General features: G+C 44.1%; 1 protein-coding gene across 4 annotated transcripts; it reads right to left on the reverse strand.

Annotated features, from left to right (window-relative positions):
- Positions 1-205: 205 nt before the first annotated feature.
- LOC139390923 (mothers against decapentaplegic homolog 5) lies at positions 206-18,365 on the reverse strand. 4 transcript variants are annotated; one of them, XM_071138321.1, is made up of 9 exons: positions 18,218-18,360; positions 14,183-14,511; positions 13,832-14,029; positions 10,307-10,522; positions 9,270-9,548; positions 6,926-7,027; positions 2,500-2,721; positions 1,912-2,168; positions 206-1,602 (listed from the first exon to the last, which is right to left on the reverse strand). In XM_071138321.1, exons 3-9 carry the CDS (start codon positions 14,016-14,018, stop codon positions 1,459-1,461), a joined length of 1,407 nt encoding a protein of 468 aa, XP_070994422.1. In that variant the 5' UTR covers positions 14,019-14,029; positions 14,183-14,511; positions 18,218-18,360; the 3' UTR covers positions 206-1,458. The 4 variants fall into 4 exon arrangements, with proteins under 4 accessions (XP_070994422.1, XP_070994425.1, XP_070994424.1 ...); XM_071138324.1 differs by having other exon boundaries at positions 699-1,602; positions 9,276-9,548; positions 14,419-14,511; positions 18,218-18,365; XM_071138323.1 differs by having other exon boundaries at positions 699-1,602; positions 9,276-9,548; positions 18,218-18,364.
- Between the last annotated feature and the right edge of the window lie 7,550 nt (positions 18,366-25,915).

Here is a 25,915-nt window from a genome sequence, read left to right on the forward strand (position 1 = left end):
TGTGACACTCAACCTGAAGAATGTGTCAGTGTTGTAGCTAATAGCTAGTTAACGGTCCTCAATGGAGTGCATGGGTTTTCACACCGGCGTACCCCGGTGGCGTTTTGGCATTGGATTTGTGTACCCTGGTGACCGTTAATAGACCCATCTTTTAGTAGACATGCGGTACAAAAAAAACACGGACCAATAGATGAAGCAGAAATAATTTACCTATGGGGATCTGGCAAGTTGCCTTCCTACCACCAATCAAATGATGGGTTTTATTAACCGTAATGATTGTAGTGGCGCAACCCTTACATTTCAGCATCATAAAGGTACACACCAATGCAGGTTTTTCTATAGAAGTTGTCCTAACAGGCAAGCAGGGACAAAACCAGTCAAAAATAACAGCTAAATAAAATGTCATTGTTGCCCATTACAAGTTCACATTGTGCTAATGAAGTTGATCATATATCAGAATGCCAGAAACTGTACCCTACACACCAAAACATACCTAGCCTCCACAGGATTCCCCCCCCAATTTTTTTTTAAAGAGGGCACAAAATGGTTAATACAGAGTCACTTGAACATATGTACAGAGAATCGACAAGCATCGTTGACATTGAAAACTTATCAGTAAAAGTTATCTGATGATAAGTGTGATGTTCCTAGCTTGTCACCTGTTCAAAGCATTGAGTAAATGAATCCACCATATCATATTTATTAGTTAGACATACTTTATTTAAGGCAGTAAATCAGTGTTGTTTTTTTTCTTCTAGCGATAGAAACTATTTTTTTAAAAAGTTAACATTTTGTTATGAGATCTGGATCTAATAGTGAACATAATGATATCTATACCTTAAGATGGCAAGAAATGAAAGTTAGAGTAAAATCACAAGTAGTTTGACTGTGGTAAAGGCAGAGTAGTGATACATCATTTTCTTTTAGCTGAAACTTACAGAAAGAAAAATCATTATGCAAAATCAGAAACATTTAAGGTACATGCTTTCAAGTCCTACTACTCTCAATAGAAGAAGCACATGGTTGGTAGTGATGACTCAGAGCAGTAGTTTGTCCAATATTTTGTGCCGCTACTCTGAATATTCTTCTGTCGGTATTTACGTCTATCTTCTGCTCGTTCTCAACATAATTCTGCTGCTCTGGGTTCAAAACCCCTTCTGCTGTCAGATAGTGGAAACAGTTCAGCCTTTGAAGACCTGCTTTTGCTCATTAAACATTTCAAAAAAAATTATAAAGTTAAGTTTGGAAAAAATGTGAAAGAATCTCCCAGCCTGGCACGCCACCTTAAGGACATTGAAGAGATGGAGGTTGAGAGTCTGGTCTGTGGGGGGGGGACCATTAGGACACCGAAGAGATGGGAGGTTGAGAGTCTGGTCTGTTGGGGGGGGGGGGGGGGGGTTAACCATTAGTACACTGACGAGATGTGGGGTTTGAGAGTCTGGTCTGTTGGGGTAACCATTAGGACACTGAAGAGATGGGGTTGAGAGGAGAGCCCATTTGTGTCAGCACTTTATCCAGCCATTGCAGAGGGCCGTGAAGATGAACTTCTATCCAACAGGGGGTGCTGGTGACATCTTGTCGGTGATACTCAGCTCCCCAGCCCTGTTGGGGGGGGTGGGGGGGAAGAGAGATAAAGCTGGGTCATATTCACGAAAGGAAGTAAATGGTCAGAAAAAGAGTGAATCAGCAAATTGTCCAATAAGAAATCCTAATTTTCCATTGCACAATGTTATGCTACAATGTGCCCTAATGTTATTCTCAACACTGCAGATTTGCTCTCAATGAAATTAATTGTCATTTCCACAAAAACTTTTTTTTTGAATCAATGGCCAAGATGATAAAAAAACAGTGAATTGTACATAGTACTGAAACTAGTAGAAACGTTCAAATCAAAATGTAATTGTATATCACCTTTACAAAGCTCATTCGGATGGTGCACATCTTGGTCAGTTCGTAGACAGCCTCAAAGCCATGGTTCACAGACTGGGCCAGTAGCTGAGCAAATTCCTGGTTGTTAAAGATCTTCAGACTGCAGCCACTAGGGATCTTACACACCGTGGTGGGGTGGAAACCGTGGTGATAGTTACAGTTACGACTCTGAACGAAGATACTGGTGTCACTCAGACACTCTGCATACACCTCACCTCCCACGTAGTAGAGATGGACCCCTGAGGAGAGAAAGAACGAGAGTTACAACTCTGAACAAAGATACGGGTGTCACTCAGACACTCTGCATACACCTCCAACAGTACAGAGAGAGCAAGTTAAAAAAAGAAGCTAAATGCTAGGTGTTTCTAGCTCCACCAGTAGAGTAATGACACCTAGCTAAATTTCTGGCGCCAACAGTAATAAAACATTTAAAAAAAACATCCATAAATGAAGAAATGCATGATTCAACAGAATATCATGCATGTGTCTCACCATTCCTTCCCACACTTTCTCTGAACCTCATATCCACTTTAAACAAATCTTTTCATCTCAATGTGTTGCCCTGCTCACCTTTGCCGATGTGGCGGCGTGTGTTCTCTATGGTTGAGTTCCGGTTGACGTTGGAGAGCAACCCCAGGCAGAAGCGGTTCTTGTTGTTGGAGGGGTCGGTGAAGCCGTCCACCAGGACGCTGGTAGAAGAAGCATGGTAGGCCTCGCCCACTCTGTTGTTCAACTCATAGTACACAATACTGCACCAGTGGCTCGGTTCCTCGTACTCCACTGGCTGCACATCTACAGGGACAAGGTGGAGAGGTCGTTCAACACAGTACGGCACCAGTGGCTAGGTTTCTCATACTCCACATCTACAGGGGTCCTTCTGTGTTGTAAAGGAAACGGGATGCGTAATCTTGAAAATGTACAATTTAATTTGATCAATTCATGAACGACGCGGTGCATTTGTTGTGCCCATGGTTCCTACTCTCGCGACAATTACACCTAACGAGGCCAATGAAATCCACGCCTCGCTGGGAGCCCAGCCTCGCACAGGTGATAATAAGCGTGAGGCTCGTCGTATTCATTACTTTAATTATTCAGCTCGGTGTGAACAGGAACGAGTCGCGCTATTTTGAAAACACACTGGAAAACGAGCCAGTCTTACGTTGCTGCGCCAACTAAACTGTCCCTTAGTGGTAGAGAGTGCTCACCCTCTGGAGGTTTGTGATTAGGAAACATGAGAACCAAACAATTAGTTATCTTTAGAATTGCTTGGCCTGGCTATAGCAATAAGTAAGATGGCTAATGCGACCGAAATGACAAAGCCTAATGTAGCAGGAACAATTTTCACCTGCATGTAGAGGAGTATTTATATTAAGTTATTCAAAATATTATATTCTCATTCTTAAAAGGGAAGGAATTCAAGGCTTATATGCACTGTTCTTATGCCCTCTCCTGGTATGACCTGGTACTGGTCTTTCTTTTTTTTATTTTACCTTTATTTAACTTCTTGAGAATACTTGACACGCAGACGTCCCAAGTATGCCCCTGGAAATGCAAATGCGCTACGCTAAATGCTAAATGTACTCGTTACAACTCAATCTTTGATCAAAATTCACAAGCAGGGTATTGAATTAAAGCTACACTCGTTGTGAACCTAGCCAGCAAGTCAGATTTTTAAAATGCTTTTCGGCGAAAGCATCAGAAGCTATTATCTGATAGCATGCGCCCCCCAAAATGCCAGCTCGACACGTAAACAACAGATTTTGCGATAGCCGGCGCTACCCAAAACGCAGAAATAAAATATAAAACATTCATTACCTTAGACGAGCTTCTTTCTTGGCACTCCTATATGCCCCATAAACATCACTATTGGGTCTTTTTTTCGTTTAAATCGGTCCATATATACCCAAAATAGCTTTGTATGGAAGTTGTGTCATTCAGAAAAAATCATCGTTTTTAAACGCTGCGTAATTTTTTAAAATTAAAAAAGTCGACGATAAACTTTCACAAAACACTTCGAAATCCTTTTGTAATCCAACTTTAGGTATTAGTAAACGTTTATAATCTATCAAAATGATTACAGGGCGATGTCTCTTCAATAGGTCTTCACTTCAAAAACAATGCCATCTGATATCTCCCTCAACTGCATCCGGGTGAAGACTGGGAAAATGGAGGTCAGATAGATGGATTTTCCAACAATTAATTCAATTGAAAATTAGGACAATGGCGCCATCGTGCGGAATTTGTATGAATTGCAGGCAGATTCCCATTAAATTCTGTTCTCTTTTAACAACTGGTGGAAGTGACTTATGGAAATTATTTTTTGCTTTCAGAGAGCAGTTTTTCTTGCGTTTTTCAATGAAACACACGATCTGTTATAGTCACAGCCGTGATTTAACCAGTTTTATAAACTTCAGAGTGTTTTCTATCCACACATACTAATCATATGCATATACTATATTCCTGGCATGAGTAGCAGGACGCTGAAAAGTTGCGCGATTTTTAACAGAATTTTCAAAAAAGGAGGGGGTAGAAGTAAGAGGTTTTAACTAGGCAAGTCAATTAAGAACAAATTCTTATTTTCAATGACGGCCTAGGAACAGTGGTTTTAACTACCTTGTTCAGGGGCAAAACGACAGATTTGTACCCTGTCAGCTCGGGGGTTTGAACTTGCAACCTTCCGGTTACTAGTCCAACACTCTTAACCACTAGGCTACCCTGTCGCCTCTACACTCTAACCACTAGGCTACCCTGCCGCCTCTACACTCTAACCACTAGGCTACCCTGCCGCCTCTACACTCTAACCACTAGGCTACCCTGTCGCCTCTACACTCTAACCACTAGGCTACCTGCCACCTCTACACTCTAACCACTAGGCTACCCTGTCAAGTTCACCAGTTGCCGCCATATTGGAGTTCCCTTTCATTTATGATTATGGCAAAGATGGTACATAGTAAAGGGTCAATACCTGTGATCTCAGTTTATTTGTATAGTTTATTTGTATAAATTAGCACAACAAAAAAAAGCTAAACAGTTTTTGCTTTGTCATTATGGGCTAGTGTGTAGATTGAATACATGTTAGAATAAGGCTGTAATGTTAAATGTGGTCTGAATACTTTCTGAAGGCACTGTATGTCTCGGCGCATGCTCAGGCTGCCCTCGCTCCAATCAGTTCGTTGCGGGGGACTAGGGCACAGCTGGCACTGTTCCCTTACTAGTCCGCGGTGCAGGTTCTCTTGACAATCGTGTAGCATTCTTTAGGGGGCTTGGTGTTCCCGATAGTCACTTCCTCTCCTGGGTGCCCGGACCTCAGCTGAGTCTAGGTTGAGGGATGGTTTGGGTTGTTGGTCTGGTCGCAGATCTTGTGAGATCCGTCATCGGTTATGAGAGGCTACTCAAAGAGAGAGGGGAACCAGGTTCTGTGAGTATCCCCCCACCACCTGCCTTGGTTAAGCACCGCTTGACTCCTCCCAGAAGGGTCCGGGTCCATCCTCTGATCCGGTCCTACGTAGACACCAAGCTAGCTAACAAGCGTTGCATAGCGTGCTAGCCAGTTTAGCCAACTTGCTGAGGCGAGCTAGTTACTGCTAGCTATTCCGGCTTCCTAATGGTGAAATTGCTAGGTTAGCCCACTTGTTTAGTATACGGTAAAAAAATAAATAAGTATATATATTTTTTAATCACTTGGTTATTCTAAACGGACCGTGTTGCAGTCAAATAAGATAGCTAACCTAGCTTAGAATCCTTATCATGGCTAACATCAGCTAGCACGCATAACAGCTAGCACGCATAACAGCTAGCACGCATAACAGCTAGCACGCATAACAGCTAGCATGCATAACAGCTAGCATGCCACAGATAAACGAGTTGGGGACCTCTACATGCTATCCGTACACCCTTCCTGTACTCAGTTCGCCCCGGGAGACTAAGGTGTCCAAATGCAGCCTTCGACACAAAAGTCACGGCTATGTCCTACAGGTTCTTAGCTTTGAGCCATTTTCTTTTTCCACGGCCCTCCTTCTGAAGAGCAACGGAGGTTGCATGCCTTAAGCACGTACATTGAACGGACCCAAGACATACTGTTGTGACCAGCTTTGGGGTCTGTTATGCTAATCCAGCTGGCGGCAGGGCGCTCCTTAAGCAGCGTTTCTCCCACTGGATTGTGGGGGCCATTTCCCTGTCATACAGTAGCAAAAGGTTAAAGGTCACCTAGCGGTGTGTGTTCCCACTCCACCAGGAGTCCGGCAGCGTCTCGGGTAGTTGTTTAAAGAGTTGACTATAGGAGACGAGTTGGGCATCACCACACACACGTCCTCAAGGTTATCGCCTGAATATCACTGCCCTTCAGTGTAGCCCAGTGTGCTTACGACTGGGAAAGGTCACTAAGGAGCACTCAGTGTGCTCAATACCCAGACTGCCACATCTGGTTGGGTCGGGTATGGATGGTTTGTCATGGGCCGTTTCATTTAGTATCTGTTGGGGTCGGCTTGGGGAGAGATCATATATTTCTCCAAGGTATGTTGTAGCGAAGTTAACTGACTGAAAGAGAACAAAACCTTACGACTGTAACTACTGTTCCCTGAAGGAGGGAAACGAGAGACAACACTTGTTTGGCCATGAGACCCATTTCTGGGCTCTGGGGAAGAACGGTATTAAATTGAAAGAATTAAATCGAGCCACTTATCACCTGTGGAAGGCGGGGCTTCCAGCGAGGCGTGGATTTCATTGGCCTTGTCATGAGTGATTGTAGATCCTTCAACAGAAGTCGCAAGAGTATGACGTACCTCGTTTCCCCTTCCTTCAGGGAACTGTAGTTAGTCATAACGTTACGATTACAATTTGTATTGACTGCTATGTGATCAGGACGACGCAGACAATTAGGATGAATCCGTTCCAATGAATGACGGATAATGTCTGAAAGCAGGAATTCCTGTGATCAGAAAAAATAAATAAATAAATCCCCCCCATGTTAAATAAACTGTCAATTCCAACTCCTCACCCCCACTAGGCATGTTCCTGGGCCCGCTGCTGCTGGTCTCCATGGACCCCTCCTGTCCCATCTGCTCGTCAGGGGGCATGTAAGCCGGGGGTGGGGTATCAGCTGGAAGGGAAGACCACAATGGACGGATAGTTAGGGAGACCAGCTGCTGCAGATGACAAATGGCTGTCCACACACTTACAGCGGACGGACACATACACAAGAGGAGGAGTCGAACGCATGCACGTCCAGTCACACACACACACACGCCGACAACTCCCAAGAGGAGTGAAAACCCAGCCACCACCACAGGATCTTTCTCTACCCGGAAACAGGTGTAGGGTTTCACACACATCCGTCACACGGAACACTAATGTGTGGCTCTATGGACAGTCCCATTTGTTTTGTATTACACAACCACTTATGGAGGACAGAAATTGAGAAAAATGGGGCGTGGGTGGGGACAATTGGTAATGTTTTTTTTTTAATGAGAAGGCTAATCTTCCTACAGACCAAACATTTACAGGTTACCACCTTGCTTAGAGGGTGGCCAGATTTCTCTTGAGATGTATTCGTATTTCAGAAAAACAATAACATTGCTTTTCCTTCCGTCACACCACTTCATAGAAGTGATAGCACTGCAGTATTTCATACCCGGGGGGGGGGGGGGGGGGGGCATTTCAACTCACAAGTGATAGCACTGCAGTATTTCATACCCGGGGGGGGGGGGCAATTCAACACAGAAGTGATAGCACTGCAGTATTTCATACCCGGGGGGGGGGGGGCAATTCAACACAGAAGTGATAGCACTGCAGTATTTCATACCCAGGGGGGGGGGGGGGGGCAATTCAACACAGAAGTGATAGCACTGCAGTGTTTCTGTACTACCATTTAACTTCTACTTCATTACATTTCTAAAGAAAAATGTACATTCTCCCTGACACCCAAAATTACTCGTTACATTTTGAATGCTTAGCAGGACAAACAACGGTTCAACTCACACTAAATCGAACATCCCTGGTCATCTGCCTGATCTGGAGGACTCACTCAACACAAATTATTTGTTTTTAAATGGTGTTTGAGTATGACCCTGGTTATCTGCCCTCTGCTTTGCTTAATATGAGGAATGTTAAATTATCCGTAGTTTTACTTTTGATACTTACGTATATTTAAAACCCAAATACTTTTACTCAAGTAGGAGCATGGAGTATATTTTCCACCACTGCATCGACGTGAAAGCACTGCAGTGATTCAGACCTGGGGGGCAATTCAACCCTCTTTCCCCACACTGCCATTCTGCCTGACTAAAACGGCCCATGTCTCTGTTGTGGATAAGTGTAGCAGCAAACGTCACTGGCTGGGGATATATTCACCAGAACAGGAGCTGGGGGTCAGACCCCATGCTGTGTCCAGAGATGGGTGCACTGACTGACGCTCACCAGTCACCCTGATGCAGACCGTCGGTATACACTTTAGACTGTCCCCCTGGCTGGCAGAAGACCCTGGTTCATGTCAGAAATGGTTAGAAAAATCTAACCAAATTGTTCTCCAGATTTCTAATTCCATTTTCATCAGAAAAAAAGGAGGGGAAAAAGGGTTATTTTAAATGGCAATCTTACTTGCCTTTTACATTTTCACATAAAGGCCAAAGGCAGTGTGAGACCAGGTGACGTGGACAGTACATCAGAGGTCAAAGGCAGTGTGAGACCAGGTGACTTGTACAGTACATCAGAGGCCAAAGGCAGTGTGAGACCAGGTGACTTGTACAGTACATCAGAGACCAAAGGCAGTGTGAGACCAGGTGACTTGTACAGTACATCAGAGGCCAAAGGCAGTGTGAGACCAGGTGACTTGTACAGTACATCAGAGGTCAAAGGCAGTGTGAGACCAGGTGACTTGTACAGTACATCAGAGGCCAAAGGCAGTGTGAGACCAGGTGACTTGTACAGTACATCAGAGGTCAAAGGCAGTGTGAGACCAGGTGACTTGTACAGTACATCAGAGACCAAAGGCAGTGTGAGACCAGGTGACTTGTACAGTACATCAGAGGTCAAAGGCAGTGTGAGACCAGGTGACTTGTACAGTACATCAGAGACCAAAGGCAGTGTGAGACCAGGTGACGTGGACAGTACATCAGAGGCCAAAGGCAGTGTGAGACCAGGTGACTTGTACAGTACATCAGAGGCCAAAGGCAGTGTGAGACCAGGTGACGTGGACAGTACATCAATAAGGCCAAAGGCAGTGTGAGACCAGGTGACGTGTACCCAGTGTGAATACATAACATATGCTGTTAGCCTATTATATTGTAAAAGCAGCTATCAATAAACACATAGGTGCATGATAAAGGATAGGAGTGAATACTGACATCTACCTGGAAGCTGGAAGGGGCTGGAGGGTCCGGAGCTGGCAGGAGAGTTGGGGTAGGTGCCCACCCCTCCGCTGGAGGCTGGAGAGGGAGGGTAGGGGGAGTTGGGGGAGATTGGGAAGGAGGTGCCGCTGCCCCCGCTGTGCTGCTGGAAGGACTCTGGGAAGGTGGCATTCACGGGCATGTGGGGCTCGTTGTGAGTCATGTTCCTGAACTGGACCAGGAGGCTGTGTTGGGGGTTGAACTCACTGTGGCGAGGCACCAACACCGGAGGCAGCACTGGTGGAGAAGAGATTTAAAAAAATAAAAAAATATATACATATTGATTTGAAGCTCTTTTTACATAAAACATTTTTTTTAAATGTAAAAAACCTTGGGACACTAGTATTTAATTTGAAACCAGTGAAAACAAAGGCACTACACACTAATAAAGGAATATTCACATGACCTGTTGTCATCGGGGGCTGTGGTGCATGTCCACTGCAAGGATTTACATGTTGTCAATAACAGTTGTCCCCCCCCCCCCCCCTAATTTAATTCTAAAAACATGCTAATATGATGCAGATCCTACTGATCAGACCATCTGTAACTGCGCTCTGCTCCTCCCACGACATGTGACTGACAGCTTTGTTTTAACCAATCCAAGAGCAGATATCATGTCACTCAGACGAGACACAACACATCCATCTCTAGGGTAGCAGCCAGAATGGCCCCATATTGTTTTGGAGGAAAATCACCTTGAGACATATTTCTTGGAAATTTAAAAAAAAATAGTACAAGTAGTCAAGGATTCAGTACTCTCCTTCAATTGGTTAACTGGTCAAGAATGTAGTACTCTATTTCAATTGGTTAAACGGTAACTTAAGTCAGATTCTCCTTACTGTGTACATGTTCGGTCCCTGTAGAAGGACGTGCACAACAGCCACAAAGCCATCACGTATAGGCTAGGTCTTTCAATGCATCAGATCAATACTATAGTAGGAACGAACATGACTTAGATGCCAGTGTGTACTAGCTACAAGCTAGTGGTTACGTACCTGGGCTCTCTACTCTCTTGTAGTGGTAGGGGTTAATGCAGACCTCCTTCTGCTTGGAGCCAAAGGGGTATTCACACACCTCCAGAGGCTTGAGCTCGTGGTGAGACTGTAGGTCGGGCCACCTCCACACTCTGCAGTAGATAACGTGGGGGAGACCCTTCCTGTGAGACACCTGGAGACGACCGTCCAGAGACCGAGGGATGGTCACACACTTACCTGGCAGGGCAGGAGAGAGACGGGTTTTAGGGAAAGGTTTGAAAATATCTGGACCAAGTAGGATTGCTGCTATGAAGTCATCTAGCAGACTCTCTCATCCAAAGAGACAGTGTCTCTCTCACACCTGGCCCGGACCAAGTATGATGCTGCACACAGTACACTAGAGAGCCATCATCGACTCAGTGGGTTTTGTCCAACATGTCTCTGGACCCACTCACTGTCACAGTCATACTCTGGACCTAGTTTTGTCCCATGGAATAAATGTTGTGGATCTTAATGTTTTTCCTCATAACCCTGGACTATCGGACCACCATTTTATGACGTTTGCAATTGCAACAAATAATCTGCTCAGACCCCAACCAAGGAACATCAAAAGTTGTGCTATAAATTCACAGACAACACAAAGATTCCTTGATGTCCTTCCAGATTCCCTCTGTCTACCCAAGGACGCCAGAGGACAAAAATCAGTTAAACACCTAAATGAGGAACTCAATTTTACCTTGCGCAATACCCTAGATGCAGTTGCACCCCTAAAACATTTCTCATAAGAAACTAGCTCCCTGGTACACAGAAAATACCCGAGCTCTGAAGCAAGCTTCCAGAAAATTGGAACGGAAATGGCGCCACACCAAACTGGAAGTCTTCCGACTAGCTTGGAAAGACAGTACCGTGCAGTACCGAAGAGCCCTTACTGCTGCTCGATCATCCTATTTTTCTAACTTAATTGAGGAAAATAAGAACAATCCGAAATTCCTTTTTGATACTGTCGCAAAGCTAACTAAAAAGCAGCATTCCCCAAGAGAGGATGACTTTCACTTTAGCAGTGATACATTCATGAACTTCTTTGAGGAAAAGATTATGATTATTAGAAAGCAAATTACGGACTCCTCCTTAAATCTGCGTATTCCTTCAAAGCTCAGTTGTCCTGAGTCTGCACAACTCTGCCAGGACCTAGGATCAAGAGAGACGCTCAAGTGTTTTAGTACTATATCTCTTGACACAATGATGAAAATAATCATGGCCTCTAAACCTTCAAGCTGCATACTGGACCCTATTCCAACTAAACTACTGAAAGAGCTGCTTCCTGTGCTTGGCCCTCCTATGTTGAACATAATAAACGGCTCTCTATCCACCGGATGTGTACCAAACTCACTAAAAGTGGCAGTAATAAAGCCTCTCTTGAAAAAGCCAAACCTTGACCCAGAAAGTTTTAAAAATATTATCGGCCTATATCGAATCTTCCATTCCTCTCAAATTTTAGAAAAGGCTGTTGCGCAGCAACTCACTGCCTTCCTTAAGACAAACAATTTCTACGAAATGCTTCAGTCTGGTTTTAGACCCCATCATAGCACTGAGACTGCACTTGTGAAGGTGGTAAATGACCTTTTAATGGCATCAGACCGAGGCTCTGCATCTGTCCTCGTGCTTCTAGACCTTAGTGCTGCTTTTGATACCATCGATCACCACATTCTTTTGGAGAGATTGGAAACCCAAATTGGTCTACACGGACAAGTTCTGGCCTGGTTTAGATCTTATCTGTCGGAAAGATATCAGTTTGTCTCTGAATGGTTTGTTCTCTGACAAATCAACTGTAAATCTCGGTGTTCCTCAAGGTTCCGCTTTAGGACCACTATTGTTTTCACTATATATTTTACCTCTTGGGGATGTCATTCGAAAACATAATGTTAACTTTCACTGCTATGCGGATGACACACAGCTGTACATTTCAATGAAACATGGTGAAGCCCCAAAATTGCCCTCGCTAGAAGCATGTGTTTCAGACATAAGGAAGTGGATGGCTGCAAACTTTCTACTTTTAAACTCGGACAAAACAGAGATGCTTGTTCTAGGTCCCAAGAAACAAAGAGATATTCTGTTGAATCTGACAATTAATCTTAATGGTTGTACAGTCGTCTCAAATAAAACTGAAGGACCTCGGCGTTACTCTGGACCCTGATCTCTCATTTGAAGAACATATCAAGACCATTTCAAGGACAGCTTTTTTCCATCTACGTAACATTGCAAAAATAAGAAACTTTGTCCAAAAATGATGCAGAAAAATTAATCCATGCTTTTGTCACTTCTAGGTTAGACTACTGCAATGCTCTACTTTCCGGCTACCCGGATAAAGCACTAAATAAACTTCAGTTAGTGCTAAATACAGCTGCTAGAATTCTGACTAGAACCAAAAAAAAATATCATATTACTCCAGTGCTAGCCTCCCTATACTGGCTTCCTGTCAAGGCAAGGGCTGATTTCAAGGTTTTACTGCAAACCTACAAAGCATTACATGCGCTTGCTCCTACCCATCTCTTCGATTTGGTCCTGCCGTACATACCTACACATACGCTACGGTCACAAGACACAGGCCTCCTAATTGTCCCTAGAATTTCTAAGCAAACAAAAAAAAAGCTATGGCTTTCTCCTATAGCTCCATTTTTATGGAATGGTCTGACTACCCATGTAAGAGACGCAAACTCGGTCTCAACCTTTAAGTCTTTACTGAAGACTCATCTCTTCAGTGGGTCATATGGTTGAGTGTAGTCTGGCCCAGGAGTGGGAAGGTGAACGGAAAGGCTCTGGAGCAACGAACCGCCCTTGCTGTCTCTGCCTGGCTGGTTCCCCTCTCTCCACTGGGATTCTCTGCCTCTAACCCTATTACAGGGGCTGAGTCACTGGCTTACTGGGGCCCTTTCATACCGTCCCTGGGAGGGGTGCGTCACTTGAGTGGGTTGAGTCACTGATGTGATCTTCCTAGCCTCCAGTATTTATGCTGCAGTAGTTTATGTGTCGGGGGGCTAGGGTCAGTTTGTTATATCTGGAGTACTTCTCCTGTCCTATTCGGTGTCCTGTGTGAATTTAAGTGTGCTCTCTCTAATTCTCTCTTTCTCTCTCTTGGAGGACCTGAGCCCTAGGACCATGCCTCAGGACTACCTGACATGACTCCTTGCTGTCCCCAGTCCACCTGACCGTGCTGTTGCTCCAGTTTCAACTGTTCTGCCTTATTATTATTGGACCATGCTGGTCATTTATGAACATTTGAACATCTTGGCCATGTTCTGTTATAATCTCCACCTGGCACAGCCAGAAGAGGACTGGCCACCCCTCATAGCCTGGTTCCTCTCTAGGTTTCTTCCTAGGTGTTGGCCTTTCTAGGGAGTTTTTCCTAGCCAACGTGCTTCAACACCTGCATTGCTTGCGGTTTGGGGTTTTAGGCTGGGTTTCTGTACAGCACTTTGAGATATCAGCTGATGTACGAAGGCCTATATAAATACATTTGATTTGATGACTACAGACAGGGACACTCACTGGGCTGTCCTGGGCTGCTGAGGGCTTTCTCCAGGTCCTCCATGGCTCCTTTCTTCTTCTTCAGTTTCTTGACCAGAGCGTCAACAGCCTTCTCAGCCCATTTCTCCTCCTCGTCCCCCTGCTTCCACCCCAGCAGACGCTTCACAGCTGGACTGGTGAAGGAGAACAGGCTGGACATAGAGGTCATGGTGCTGCTGTCTGTGGTGAGGGAGAAATTTACCAGAAAGTTAGGTGATTGACTGGTGATCTTCTTGGATCACAGTCAACAGGGAGGGAGTATGTTTGTGTGTGTGTGGTGGTTGGGGGGGTGGATGGGTGGGGGGTGGAGAGAGGAGGCTTAGCCTTGCACACCAAGGACAGGAAATAGAGGCAGGACGCAGGCAGGACACAGCTGCTCAGGAAAGGAAAGCCTGCCGTGAGGTGGGATGTACCCTGGCACTGGGTCACAACCAACCCCACTGAGGGGAGTGCAGTTTGGGGAACAAGTCCAGCTGAGATCCCCCCTCTCTGGGACACAACAGCCCAGAGGATTTACAAACGTAGCTAGTCAATAGGCAGATATAAAATAGGGGGGGAAAAAAAAGGACCTATTCTCTCCTCTTCTCCCTCTCTCTCTCTCTGAGTCTCTGGTTTAGTCCATATGTGGTGACCAGCGCCTCGGTTAAGGTCTAGTGTAGAACCTGGGTAGGGAAAAAAGATTAGCAGCTGTTAGAAATATATTGCAAAACAGAATCCTCAGGTTAGGTGACATCTAGGACTGGGACGATAACAGCATTACCAGACACCTTAGTATCGCGGCAAGGGAAAAAAACAAAGTGTTTAACTTCTTTAGGAAAACAGACCTATTGTCGGAAACATCGACCTGGCCAAGGCTTTCGACTCTGTCAATCACCGCATTCTTATCAGCAGACTCAGCCTTGGTTTCTCAAAATGATTGCCTCGCCTGGTTCACCAACTACTACTTCTCTGATAAGAGTTCAGTGTGTCAAATCGGAGGGCCTGTTGTCCGGGCCTCTGGCTGTCTATGGGGGTGCCACAGGGTTAAATTCTCAGGCCGACTCTCTTCTCTGTACACATCAATGATGTCGCTCTTGCTGCTGGTGAGTCTCTGATCCACCTCTACGCAGACGACACCATTCTGTATACTTCTGGCCCTTCCTTGGACACTGTGCTATCTAACCTCCAAACGAGCTTCAATGCCATACAACACTCCTTCCGTGGCCTCCAACTGCTCTTAAATGCAAGCAAAACTAAATGCATGCTCTTCAACCGATTGCTTCCCGCACCCGCCCACCCGGCTAGCATCACTATTCTGACTTAGAATACGTGGACAAATACCTAGGTGTCTGGTTAAACTGTAAACTCTCATTCGACTCACATTCAGCATCTCCAATCCAAAATTAAATCTAGAGTTGGCTTCCTATTTCGCAATAAAGCCTCCTTCACTCATGCTGCCAAACATACCCTTGTTGAACTGACTATCCTACCGATCCTTGACTTGAGGCTATTTTGTAAATGACATCGCCAACACTCTACTCAGCAAATTGGATGCAGTCTATCACAGTGCCATCCGTTTTGTCACCAAAGCCCCATATACTACCCACCACTGTGACCTGTATGCCCTCGTTGGCTGGCCCTCGCGTCATATTCGGCACCGAACCCACTGGCTCCAGGTCATCTATAAGTCTCTGCTGGGTAAAGCCCCGCTTTATCTCAGCTCACCATAGCAGCACCCACCCGTAGCACGCGCTCCAGCAGGTACATTTCACTGGTCACCCCAAAAACTATTCCTTTCTTTGGCCGCCTTTCCTTCCAGTTCTCTGCTGCCAATGACTGGAACCAATTGTAAAAATCACTGAAGCCTTATATCTCCCTCTAACTTTAAGCATCAGCTGTCAGAGCAGCTCACAGATCACTGCACATAGCCCATCCAACTACCTCATCCACATATTGTAAAAAATAAAATAAAATAAAAACTTTTGCTCCTTTGCACCCCAGTATCTCCACTTATTTTTTTTTTTAAAGGAACTCAGTCTGGCTTGAAACTTACTCTTGAAAGTCGTAATAGTAAAATGCACAAGGTGCCATTTCAAAACTGGGTAGTGCATCATCATGGGGCGGCAGGGTAGCCTAGTGGTTAGAGCGTTGGTTGCAAGTACAAATCCCCGAGCTGCCCCTAAACAGGCAGTTAACCCACTGTTCCTAGACCGTCATTGAAAATAAGAATTTGTTCTTAACTGACTTGCCTAGTTAAATAAAGGTTGAAAAAATCTGTTCCTTTTGTCATGCTAGTCATTGCATTAGAGAGCTTTATAAAATTGTCAAATGCCCATAGATTGACAAAAAAATCACAACACTCAAATATCACATGGATACACCGAATTGTATAGAATTGCAAGAAAATGTGCTTTAAAAACGGCAACATTTTCTTTGTGCCCCTTGACTAAATTGGTAGAATAGCAGGAAATAAGCTTTAAACCTGCTAAATTCTCCCAACCAACAAGAGGGGTGTGAACTGTTTGTGTCATGAACAGTGCTTGTTGCCATAGAAATAGACTTGGAGCACGCAGGAGGAGGGGAGGGGGCCCTTGAGTGAAAATGTTTGGAAAACCCTGATCTAGAGTCACATGTATTTATCTACCACGCTATAGCACACAATATTTCACATATAGCAGGTTTTTAAAAGACCAAAGAGTTTGGTATGCTTGAGATAGTTATCTAAGCAACAGCCCCACAAAGCCCCAATCTGGGCGATGTATGGATGGGATTGACAGCCTGACGGACAGACAGATCTCTGGGTAGACAGACAGGAAAACCGGTAGACAGACTTCTGGGTGGACCGGCAGGGGAAAACCGGCCGATAGACAGGCAGACATTGGGTGGACAGAGACCGAAAGACGACAAACACAGGCATGGCCGCACAGCTGTTGAAAACAGCCCTAGCAGAGGATGTGAGGTCACTGAAAGCTGCTTCCTCTCCCATCCTTTCCCATCATATCCCTCCCTTACGGCACACAGCTGTTCAACAGCACCAGGCAGTTTACCCCTTCATTGGTACGATAGGGAAAAAGCACTAATTGAGCTCTATAGGCAATACAATATACCCTACACTTCAGTCACCACAGGAAAAATAAATTAGCTTTGCATGTGTCACGATTAAGTGAGATGACAGGGCATTCAAGGAAAACAGAAATGTAGAAGAGACTAGGTAGGCCATTTACTGACTCTAAAGATGCACGTAGGCCTGTTTCATCCATGAAGATATGGACAAGCAAGCTCTCTAGACACAGCCTGACCAAATAATATGCTGGTTTCTGTGAGGATGTAATGCCATGTGACCGATGACAGCGATACAATAACTTTAATGACAGGAAACGTGCACAGATCCCCAGAGTCCAGCAACTGATCACATCACACCTCAGTATTTTCCTGCCTGGCTGTCCTGTAAAGCAGGGTCAGGAAGCAACAAACAGTGTGCATGTTGAGACAATTCTGACATGGCATGCTCTGGCTACAGGGTAAAAGTGAAAAATGGAGAAGACAAAGGATGATTCAGGTAACTAAACATGAGATGTCTCCCCATCCAAGGTGATACTCAAAGAGGATTATTGCCTAATTGCCAAATGGATGATCATTTGACACCAGAAACCCACACTGACATCTTCACTGCAGGATGATAAATCAAAAACGAACTTACTTGACCCATAATCACAACTGAAGCTTGAAACCAGCACAAAAGCCATGTCCCGATGCCCATATAAAACAACTTTGTAAACGTAACTAGTTACACTGAACAACGTGACAAATTTAACTTCCAAGGTACACAACATGACATGCCTATCCCAACTTAACTCGAAAGCATAGGCACCTAAAATTCCACTTGATGTTTATACACATAGTTAGCTAGCTATGCATTTTGTGTGAGATATCTATAAATTATGTATGTAGCTGTGATTAGTTATGGCTATGAAGAGTGGAAAATATATAAAATAAAAACTCATCCAATTTCGCTAACGTGAACTTAGCTAACTACGTTTTGTTCAGCTACGCTTAGCCAAGTAGCGTTAGCTTGCTCAACAAGCTACATGTTCATTAACTAGCCTGTTGGGTTATCGTTGTTGAACCGAATTGATGTTTACAATCAAAACGTTATTCGTGTGGTTTTACATGGCTGATGTTAATTTTATCCCACTCGAAGTCTAGCTAGCTACCTCTTCCCCTCTCCAGATAACTTTTGCAATCCCTTCTCTAGCTAACTGGCTAGCTACAACAACCCCCCCTCCTGAAAAACTACCCAAGCCTAACTTCACTGATTAAAAACTTGGTCATTTCCTATTGGAAACATGCTTATCTAGTAGATAAAACTATAGTTTATCCTTCGCATACCTTTGAATAATTGAGTCAGGCTGGTCGCTTCCTTATTAATTTCTCTCTATTTAAAGCAGTCCGACATGGAGTTGTGTTTTTTAATTTCCGACTTGTTTCCCGACTCCTCCGTCCTGGCGTCACGCCTGGGAGGCGGAGCGCATATCCCTCCGCGAAATGACCGATTTTTACTCTCTTCTTTTTTTACACTTTGTCACAGTCTTCTTCAAATGAGAGCTATTCCACGTTTAATTTTTTTTTTTTAAAGAGTGATGCTGAGACTCAGATGTCTCACGTAAAAATGTATTTCGAACAAAAAACAATAATTGCAACCATACAACTCTATGCACAAGGACTACTTTATACAATTTCCGTAGAACATTTTACTAAAACATTTATTTGAAGAACAGTGCATATGCAAAGTTTGGTAACAGAATATGAGTTTGTGCCATAATTCTGTTCCCTAACTTCGTATCCGCACTGTTCTCCAAGTAAATAATAATTTACTACATTTGTAACGCGCTTTTCATTATACAGGACAATCTCAAAGTGCATAAAATAAAAAAAACTAATATAAACTATTTTAAATTACAAATAAAATGTGTTTTTGTATAATTTTCTGTGGAAATTATCAAAAGCAGTCATTGTTCATAGAGTTGTGTGGTTCGGTTAACTTTGCAATCATTTCTCTTTGTTTGACATTTTAAAGTGAAAAATCGGAGTCTCAGAATCACTCTGTTTCTATGGAATTGCCCATGAGCGGTTTGTAAAGAAATATGTCGTAAATAAAAATCATCATAATCGTACATCGTGGTCTGATGAAGCAGACGCTAAGCCATAGGACTGTTTCGCTAGCAGACTGGAATATGTTCTGGGATTCATCTGATAACAGTGAGGAGGAGTTTACCACACTTTCATTAAAAAGTGCATCGACGATGTCACCCCCACAGTTAATTTATTTATTTCACCTTTATTTAACCAGGTAGGCTAGTTGAGAACAAGTTCTCATTTACAACTGCGACCTGGCCAAGATAAAGCAAAGCAGTGCGACAAAGACAACACATGGAATAAAAAAACGTACAGTCAATAACACAATAGAAAAAGTGTGAAAGTGAGGTAGGATAAGGGAGGTAAAGGCAATAAATAGGCCATAGTGGCAGAATAACTCCATATAGCAATTAAAACACTGGAGTGATAGATGTGCAAGTAGAGATACTGGGGCGCAAAGGAGCAAAATGAATAAAATAACAGTAGGGGGGATGAGGTAGTTGGATGGGCTATTTACAGATGGGCTATGTACAGGTGCAGTGACTATGTACCCCAGTCAGAAGCCATGAATTTACAGGCAACATCCGCAATGAGCTAAAGCTGCCACTTTCAAGGAGCGGGATATTAATCCAGACATCTATAAGAAACCCAGATATGACTGCTGACGAGCTAACAAACAAGCAAGTGTGTCAATACAAGACTAAGATCGAATCCTACGACACCAGCTCTGACACTCCACAGATGTGGCAGGGCTTGAAAACTATCACAGATTACAAAGGGAAACCCAGACACAAGCTTTCCAGCGACGCTAGCCTACCAGACAAACTAGATGCCTTCTTTGCTTTGCGGCAAAGCAGCTGTTCTGGACGACTGTGTGATCTTGCTTTCGGTAGCCGATGTGAGTAAGACCTTTAAAAACAGGTTAACATTCACAAGGCCAGATGGAATACCAAGGCACAGTACTCAGAGCATGCGCTGACCTGGGATGATGGCAAGTATCTTCACTAACATTTACAACCTATCCCTGACCCGGTATGTAATACCAACTTGTTTTAAGCAGACCGCCATAGTCCCCGTGCCCAAGAACACCAACAGTCATTTAGGCTGGTTATCGCACCGTAGCGCTCACATCTATATCCAAGAAATGCATTGAAAGGCTGGTCATGGCTCACAGCAACACCATCATCCCAATCACCCTGGACCCATTCCAATTTGCATTCCGCCCCAACAGATCCACAGATGACACAATCTCTATTGCACTCCCACACTGCCTTCACCCACCTGGACAAAGGAACACCATAGTCCCCGCCAAGCGCATCACCAAGCTCAGGACCCTGGGACTGAACACCTCCCTCTGCAACTGGATCCTGGACTTCCTGACAGGCCACCCCCAAGCGGTGAGGGTAGGCAACAACTTATACACCACGCTGACCATCAACATGGGGGCCCCTCAGGGGTGTGTGCTTAGTCTCCTGTACTTCCTGTTCACCCCCGACTGTGTGGCCGCAAACGATTCAAAACACCATCGTCAAGTTTACTGATGACACGACAGCGGTAGGACTGATTACCGACGACGATGAGGCAGCCTATAGGGAGAAGGTCAGAAACCTGAGCGTGTGGTGCCAGGAAAACAACCTCTCCCTCGACAAAACAAAGGAAACGGAGGGGTGAGCACCCCCCCATTCACATCAATAGAACTGTGGTGGAGCAGGTCCAAAGCTTCAAGATCCCCAGTGTCCACATCACTAAGGAATTAACATGGTCCACACACACCCAGGCACAAAATTGCGAACAGGGCACGACAGCACCTCTTCCCCCTCAGCAGGTGGAAAAGATTTGACATGGGCCCTCATATCCTCAAAGGTTCCACAGCTGGACCATTAAGAGCATCTTGGCTGGTTGAATCACCGCTTGATACGGGCAACTACAAGACACCCTGGTTGTGAGTACGGCCCAGTACATCACTTGGGCCGAACTCCCTGCCATCCAGGACCTCTATACCAGGCAGTGTCAGAGGAAGGACAACAAAAAAAAGGTCAAAGTCTCCAGCCACCCAAACCATAAGCTGTTCCTTCTGCTACCGCACAGCAAGCGGTACCAGTACACCAAGTCTGGAACCAAGAGGGCCCTGAACAGCTTCTACCGCCAAGCCATAAGTCTGCTAAACAAGACTCCTAAATAGCTAATCAAATGGCTACCTGGACTACCTGCATTGACCTCTCTTGCACGGACTCTACACACACGGTGACACAGACACACTGACACCATACTCACTGGCGCCACTGCTGTCTATTAACTATCCTGTTCTCTAGTAGTAGTAGTAGTAGTAGTAGACAATGGACCTGATCGGACAGCTCAGAGCCTCTGCTCTTTTCTGTCCATGTACACACCAGTGATGGCTGGTGGGAGGAGCTATAAGAGGACGGGCTCATTGTAATGTCTGGAATGGAATTAACTGAACGGAGTCAAACACATTATACATATGGAAAGTGTTCCATTGATTCCATTCCAGCCATTACAATGAGCCTGTCCTCCAATAGCTCCTCCAGTCAGCCTCCACTGATACATACGGTAGCTACCTCAATTACCTCTTACCTGTGCACATTTTCCTCGTTACTGGTGTTCATTTTTACTCGTTATTCACTGTGTATTTATTCCTTTGTTGGAAAAGGACCTGTAAGTAATCATTTCAATTTAAGTCTACACTAGTGGTTCCCAACCATTTTTCGGTTAATGTACCACTAAGTGCATTTTTCTCTACTCGGAGTAACCCCGGAGTACCCCCGGAGTACCCCTCGTGTGCATTTTACCAGTAGGCCTATGGTCTCATGAGTCTCATCAAGTACCCCCTGTGGATAGACCATGTACACACCAGGGTTCCTAGTACCCCTAATTGGGAAACACTGGTCTACACCTCTTGTTTACGAAGCATGTGACAAATAACATTTGAGTTGATAAAAATGAGGAAGCAATAGATTTTTATTCAAGAATAGGGCTAGCTAGAATAAATTGTGAACTTCATTGCTTTTCATGTTTGACTATATATTTTATACATGCATGCAATAGGCTCTATTCATTGTAACAGTATATAGTTTAGCTAGGCTACATTGTAACAATGTTTCAAGCTTTGAATTCTAGGGTTGTGCTTCGGCTCTGGTACGTCACACAAGTTGGCTCCAGTCTGTCTGGGGTTCACTTCACGAGAGAGAGGCTACCAATGGAAAGTGTGTCCCGCAGTAATGTTGCTCTCCCTACCAAATGAATTACTTGTGTTCCCGCGACAAACACGTTTTCCAGCTGCTATCTTTTCTATGGCACTTGTCTTTCCACCTTAGAATGAAATTATGAAGTCATGTGTGGACAAGTTAGAATCACGTGAAACCGCTTACACACACTCACAACAAACGCAACGGAACAACCACCGACCAAAAAGCAGAGGTGGTGAAGTGTGCGCCGCTCGTCTGTGTTTGTTGGGTTGTGGTTTGTCTGATTCGACACGTCCAATCGGCGTATGTTCATCATTAAGACAGTGGCTACAGCCGCTCCAAAAGATGCAACTGGAAGGATCCGCCACTAGTGGGCAGTCTTCCTTCACACGTAGCAAGTTCTTTTTTTGATGAGACAGGCTGAAAGACAGACAGGAAGGAGCAGACAGCGACAGACAGGAAGGAACAGGCCGACAGGCATCGGCAGACAGGAAGGAGCATGCCGACAGACAGGAAGGAAGGAGCATGCCGACAGACAGGAAGGAGGAGGCAGGCAGGCAGACAGAAAGACAGGAAGGAAGGAGAAGGCAGACAGCAGTATATTAGACGTTGGAATATGACTTTTCTAGTTAAATAAAAAATAATAAAACATTGGAATATTGAAGTTATAAAAATTAAGTATATAGATGAATTGATGTTTTAATCAGATAATGGACAGTTAATTATTTTTTATTTAACCTTTATTTAACTAGGCAAGTCAGTTAAGAACAAATTATTATTTACAATGAAGGCCTACCAAAAGGCAAAATGTCTCCTGCGGGGAGGGGGGCTGGGAATACAAAAAATTATTATATATATATATTTATTTTTTTTTTTTTATTTCCAGCCCCCCAAGGACAAAACACACATCAGGACAAGAGATGTGTGTCCTGTATATGGCCTCGTAATTGTTATGTGATTGTGTTACTTTTTATTATTTTTTACTTTCGATCATTTGGTAAATATTTTCTTAACTCTTCTTGAACTGCACTGTTAGTTAAGAGCTTGTAAAGTAAAGCATTTCACGGTAAGGTCTACACTTGTTGTATTCGTCGCATGTGACAAATAAAGTTAGATTTGATTTGAGAGACAACGCCACACTCCAGGCTGTATCACAACCGATCGTGATTGGGAGTCTCATAAGGCGGCGCACAATTGGCCCAGCGTCGTCCGGGTTTGGCCGGTGTAGTCCGTCGTTGTAAATAAAATAAAATGTTCTTAACTGACTTGCCTAGTTAAATAAAGGTTAAATAAAATAAAATAAAGAGAGACATAAGACAAGAACAATGTTACAGCAGTAACCTATGGGAGAACCATGTGTCCACTGTCTCCTCAGAATGAAAAGCAGTCCGGGTAATGCTCTTGGGGAGACGGAGGAAACCAACCCCCTTACAACGGGTCTAGAATTTCAACAGGCGGAAACAGAACTGCGAGGGAAGGCGTTCCTGGATCAGAATGTAAGTACACAGCAATGTCAATAACAGATGGAAGGGACATGGTGATACTGTATTTCAAGACCTGATGAACAGAAAACCTATTTTGCCTTGTTGTTTTCACTCATCTCCTTTATCTCTCCTTTAAGTTAGATTATTTCATTCAAGGTTTAAAATATAGGCCTACAGTTTACTCTTAAGTCCTCATCTATTTACTTAGCCTATAGGCTCTGCTTTTAGCCTATAAGCTCCATACTCTACAAATCACCCATAGACAGATACTCTCCCTTTGATGAAAGGAAATTAATTGGTTTGTGTGATCTTTATTGACAGCTCTCACATGTAACGCAGGAGATGCAATAGCCATTTGATCTGTTCCCCAAATTCCCGGCCGCATCTTGGGTGTTCTCCTCTTGACATAAGTGGGCCACTGGTCATTTTAATAGGGGGTATATCAGGGGGGGGTAACAGATGGACCACAGGTCAACCATTGTACAGGGGCTGAAGGCCTTCTGTTCTGGTGAGAAACATCTGCCTCTATCAATACAGAGAGAATGACAGGATCTTATTATAACAAGCATCTGTTTGTGCTCTCTTGCCACCTTTTATGATCATCAAAATGGTCTTCAAAATGACCTTTAGGAGTTGGAAATAGAGCACAAACTGATCTTGGACCAGTGTATAGAGAGATATGTAGGTATAACTGGTGAATGTTAGGTCAAGACACTCTCTTCGCTGATGTCGGTGAAACATCCTGCTCTGTCAGAGATGAGTGATCACTGTTGGAATTACAACTTTAATATAGGAAGAACAAAGCTCTTAGGCTTAGTAAGCTACCTGTCTTTCCTCTCCTAGGAAGGGTAACAGCTGTCTTCAGGCATTATAATGTTATGGCTAGGTGTCTCGAAGAAGTGTTAAAGCCACGGGAACAGGACCAGTAGAGGAATACATGAGGTGAAAGCAGTACTAAAGCCAATGTGTTTGTAATAGTACCACATGTGTTCCTTATTACAGGGGAATAACGGGCGCTAGGCTGACTTCCTCATGGTCCAGGAGGGCACAGTTTAGGTAAAGAAGGACTGAAACAGAGGCTTGAACTTAAACAATGGGTACATTGACATAGAAAACCCTCTGAACTTGCATGACTTTTGCATTTAAAATGGTGTGCCAATGTCTTGCTGAAACAATATACTGTAGGCTACTAATAGCATGTAATAAACTACATGACATCCAGCAACAACATTAAGTCTCTACATGTTTGGTTACTGATGTAATAGTAAGGATGTAACAACAATGACTCTTCCTGACATTCTTTGCTCCATCTGTTACCTTGAGCAACAAGTCTCTTATCAAATCAGAACTCTGACATTAGAGAGAGTTCCAGAATCCGGTGGGAATTCCAGAACTCTAATAAGTGCCGTGACCTCCATAATTTGTCTCACAATATTTAGACTTGTTAAATTGTTTCTTGGCATGCAGACCAGTCAGTGGCCTTCAGTTCCTGACCAGGACTCCTAGCCAGTGGTCTCTCTGCCCCCTGTAGCTCCAACAGCTTGGTAGTGTCTGCTCCAGAGTGTAAAACACTTTGGAATGTTTCATTCATTGTTCCGGATCATTTGCCGGGAGGCCTGCCAACTGGGAGCTGGCTATTGCACACATATCTCTCTCTCCCTCTCTCTCTCTCTCTCCTACCTTACAACATTCTTATACACGGTCCCTCTCCTGAGGCTCAACCAATAAACCGGAACTCACAGTAAGGGTTCCTATGTTCTAATTTCTTGACAGACAACAATTCTTCCTTTTCTCCCTCCTGAGAAAATACATAAACTTCAAAAAGATTTTATAACTTAACATTAAAGTCAATGTTAGTGAGTGGTGAATTGAAAGTATTGGTCTTGGATTCAAGTATTATTGATATCACAATCACATGGATGAGAAAAAAAATGTCCTTTTCAGTTCCTGTACACTGAGGTGTTGACTTTGTTCTACTGAAGGATCTGTGAGGGCGGTTTTCAGCAGGAGTTAGTTTAATTCAAACAGAAGGAAGACATTGCTCTCAGACATTGGATAGGTACGTCCCAAACAGCACCCTATTCACCTATACAGTACACTGCCTTTGACCAGAGCCCTTGTAGTACACTATAAAGGGAATAGGATGCCATTTGGAACACAGATAATATGATATAATATACACAATTGCCGTGCCAATATCTTGAAACACTGACGTGTTGTCATGGATAGAAGTTTTAAGAAATCCAAACAAATTCCGGGGC

The sequence above is a fragment of the Oncorhynchus clarkii genome, chromosome 31, assembly GCF_045791955.1.
Source record: "Oncorhynchus clarkii lewisi isolate Uvic-CL-2024 chromosome 31, UVic_Ocla_1.0, whole genome shotgun sequence".
Taxonomy (NCBI): domain Eukaryota; kingdom Metazoa; phylum Chordata; class Actinopteri; order Salmoniformes; family Salmonidae; genus Oncorhynchus; species Oncorhynchus clarkii.

Excerpts from the sequence above, each read along its gene's own strand:
- LOC139390923 (XM_071138321.1), bottom strand. The coding sequence starts at position 14,018 with ATGACCTCTATGTCCAGCCTGTTCTCCTTCACCAGTCCAGCTGTGAAG. Across the intron at positions 10,523-13,831 it reads CAGCAGCCCAGGACAGCCCA|GTAAGTGTGTGACCATCCCT; the intron begins GTGAGTGTCCCT and ends CTGCCCTGCCAG. Across the intron at positions 1,603-1,911 it reads TCCGAATGAGCTTTGTAAAG|GGCTGGGGAGCTGAGTATCA; the intron begins GTGATATACAAT and ends CCCCCCCAACAG.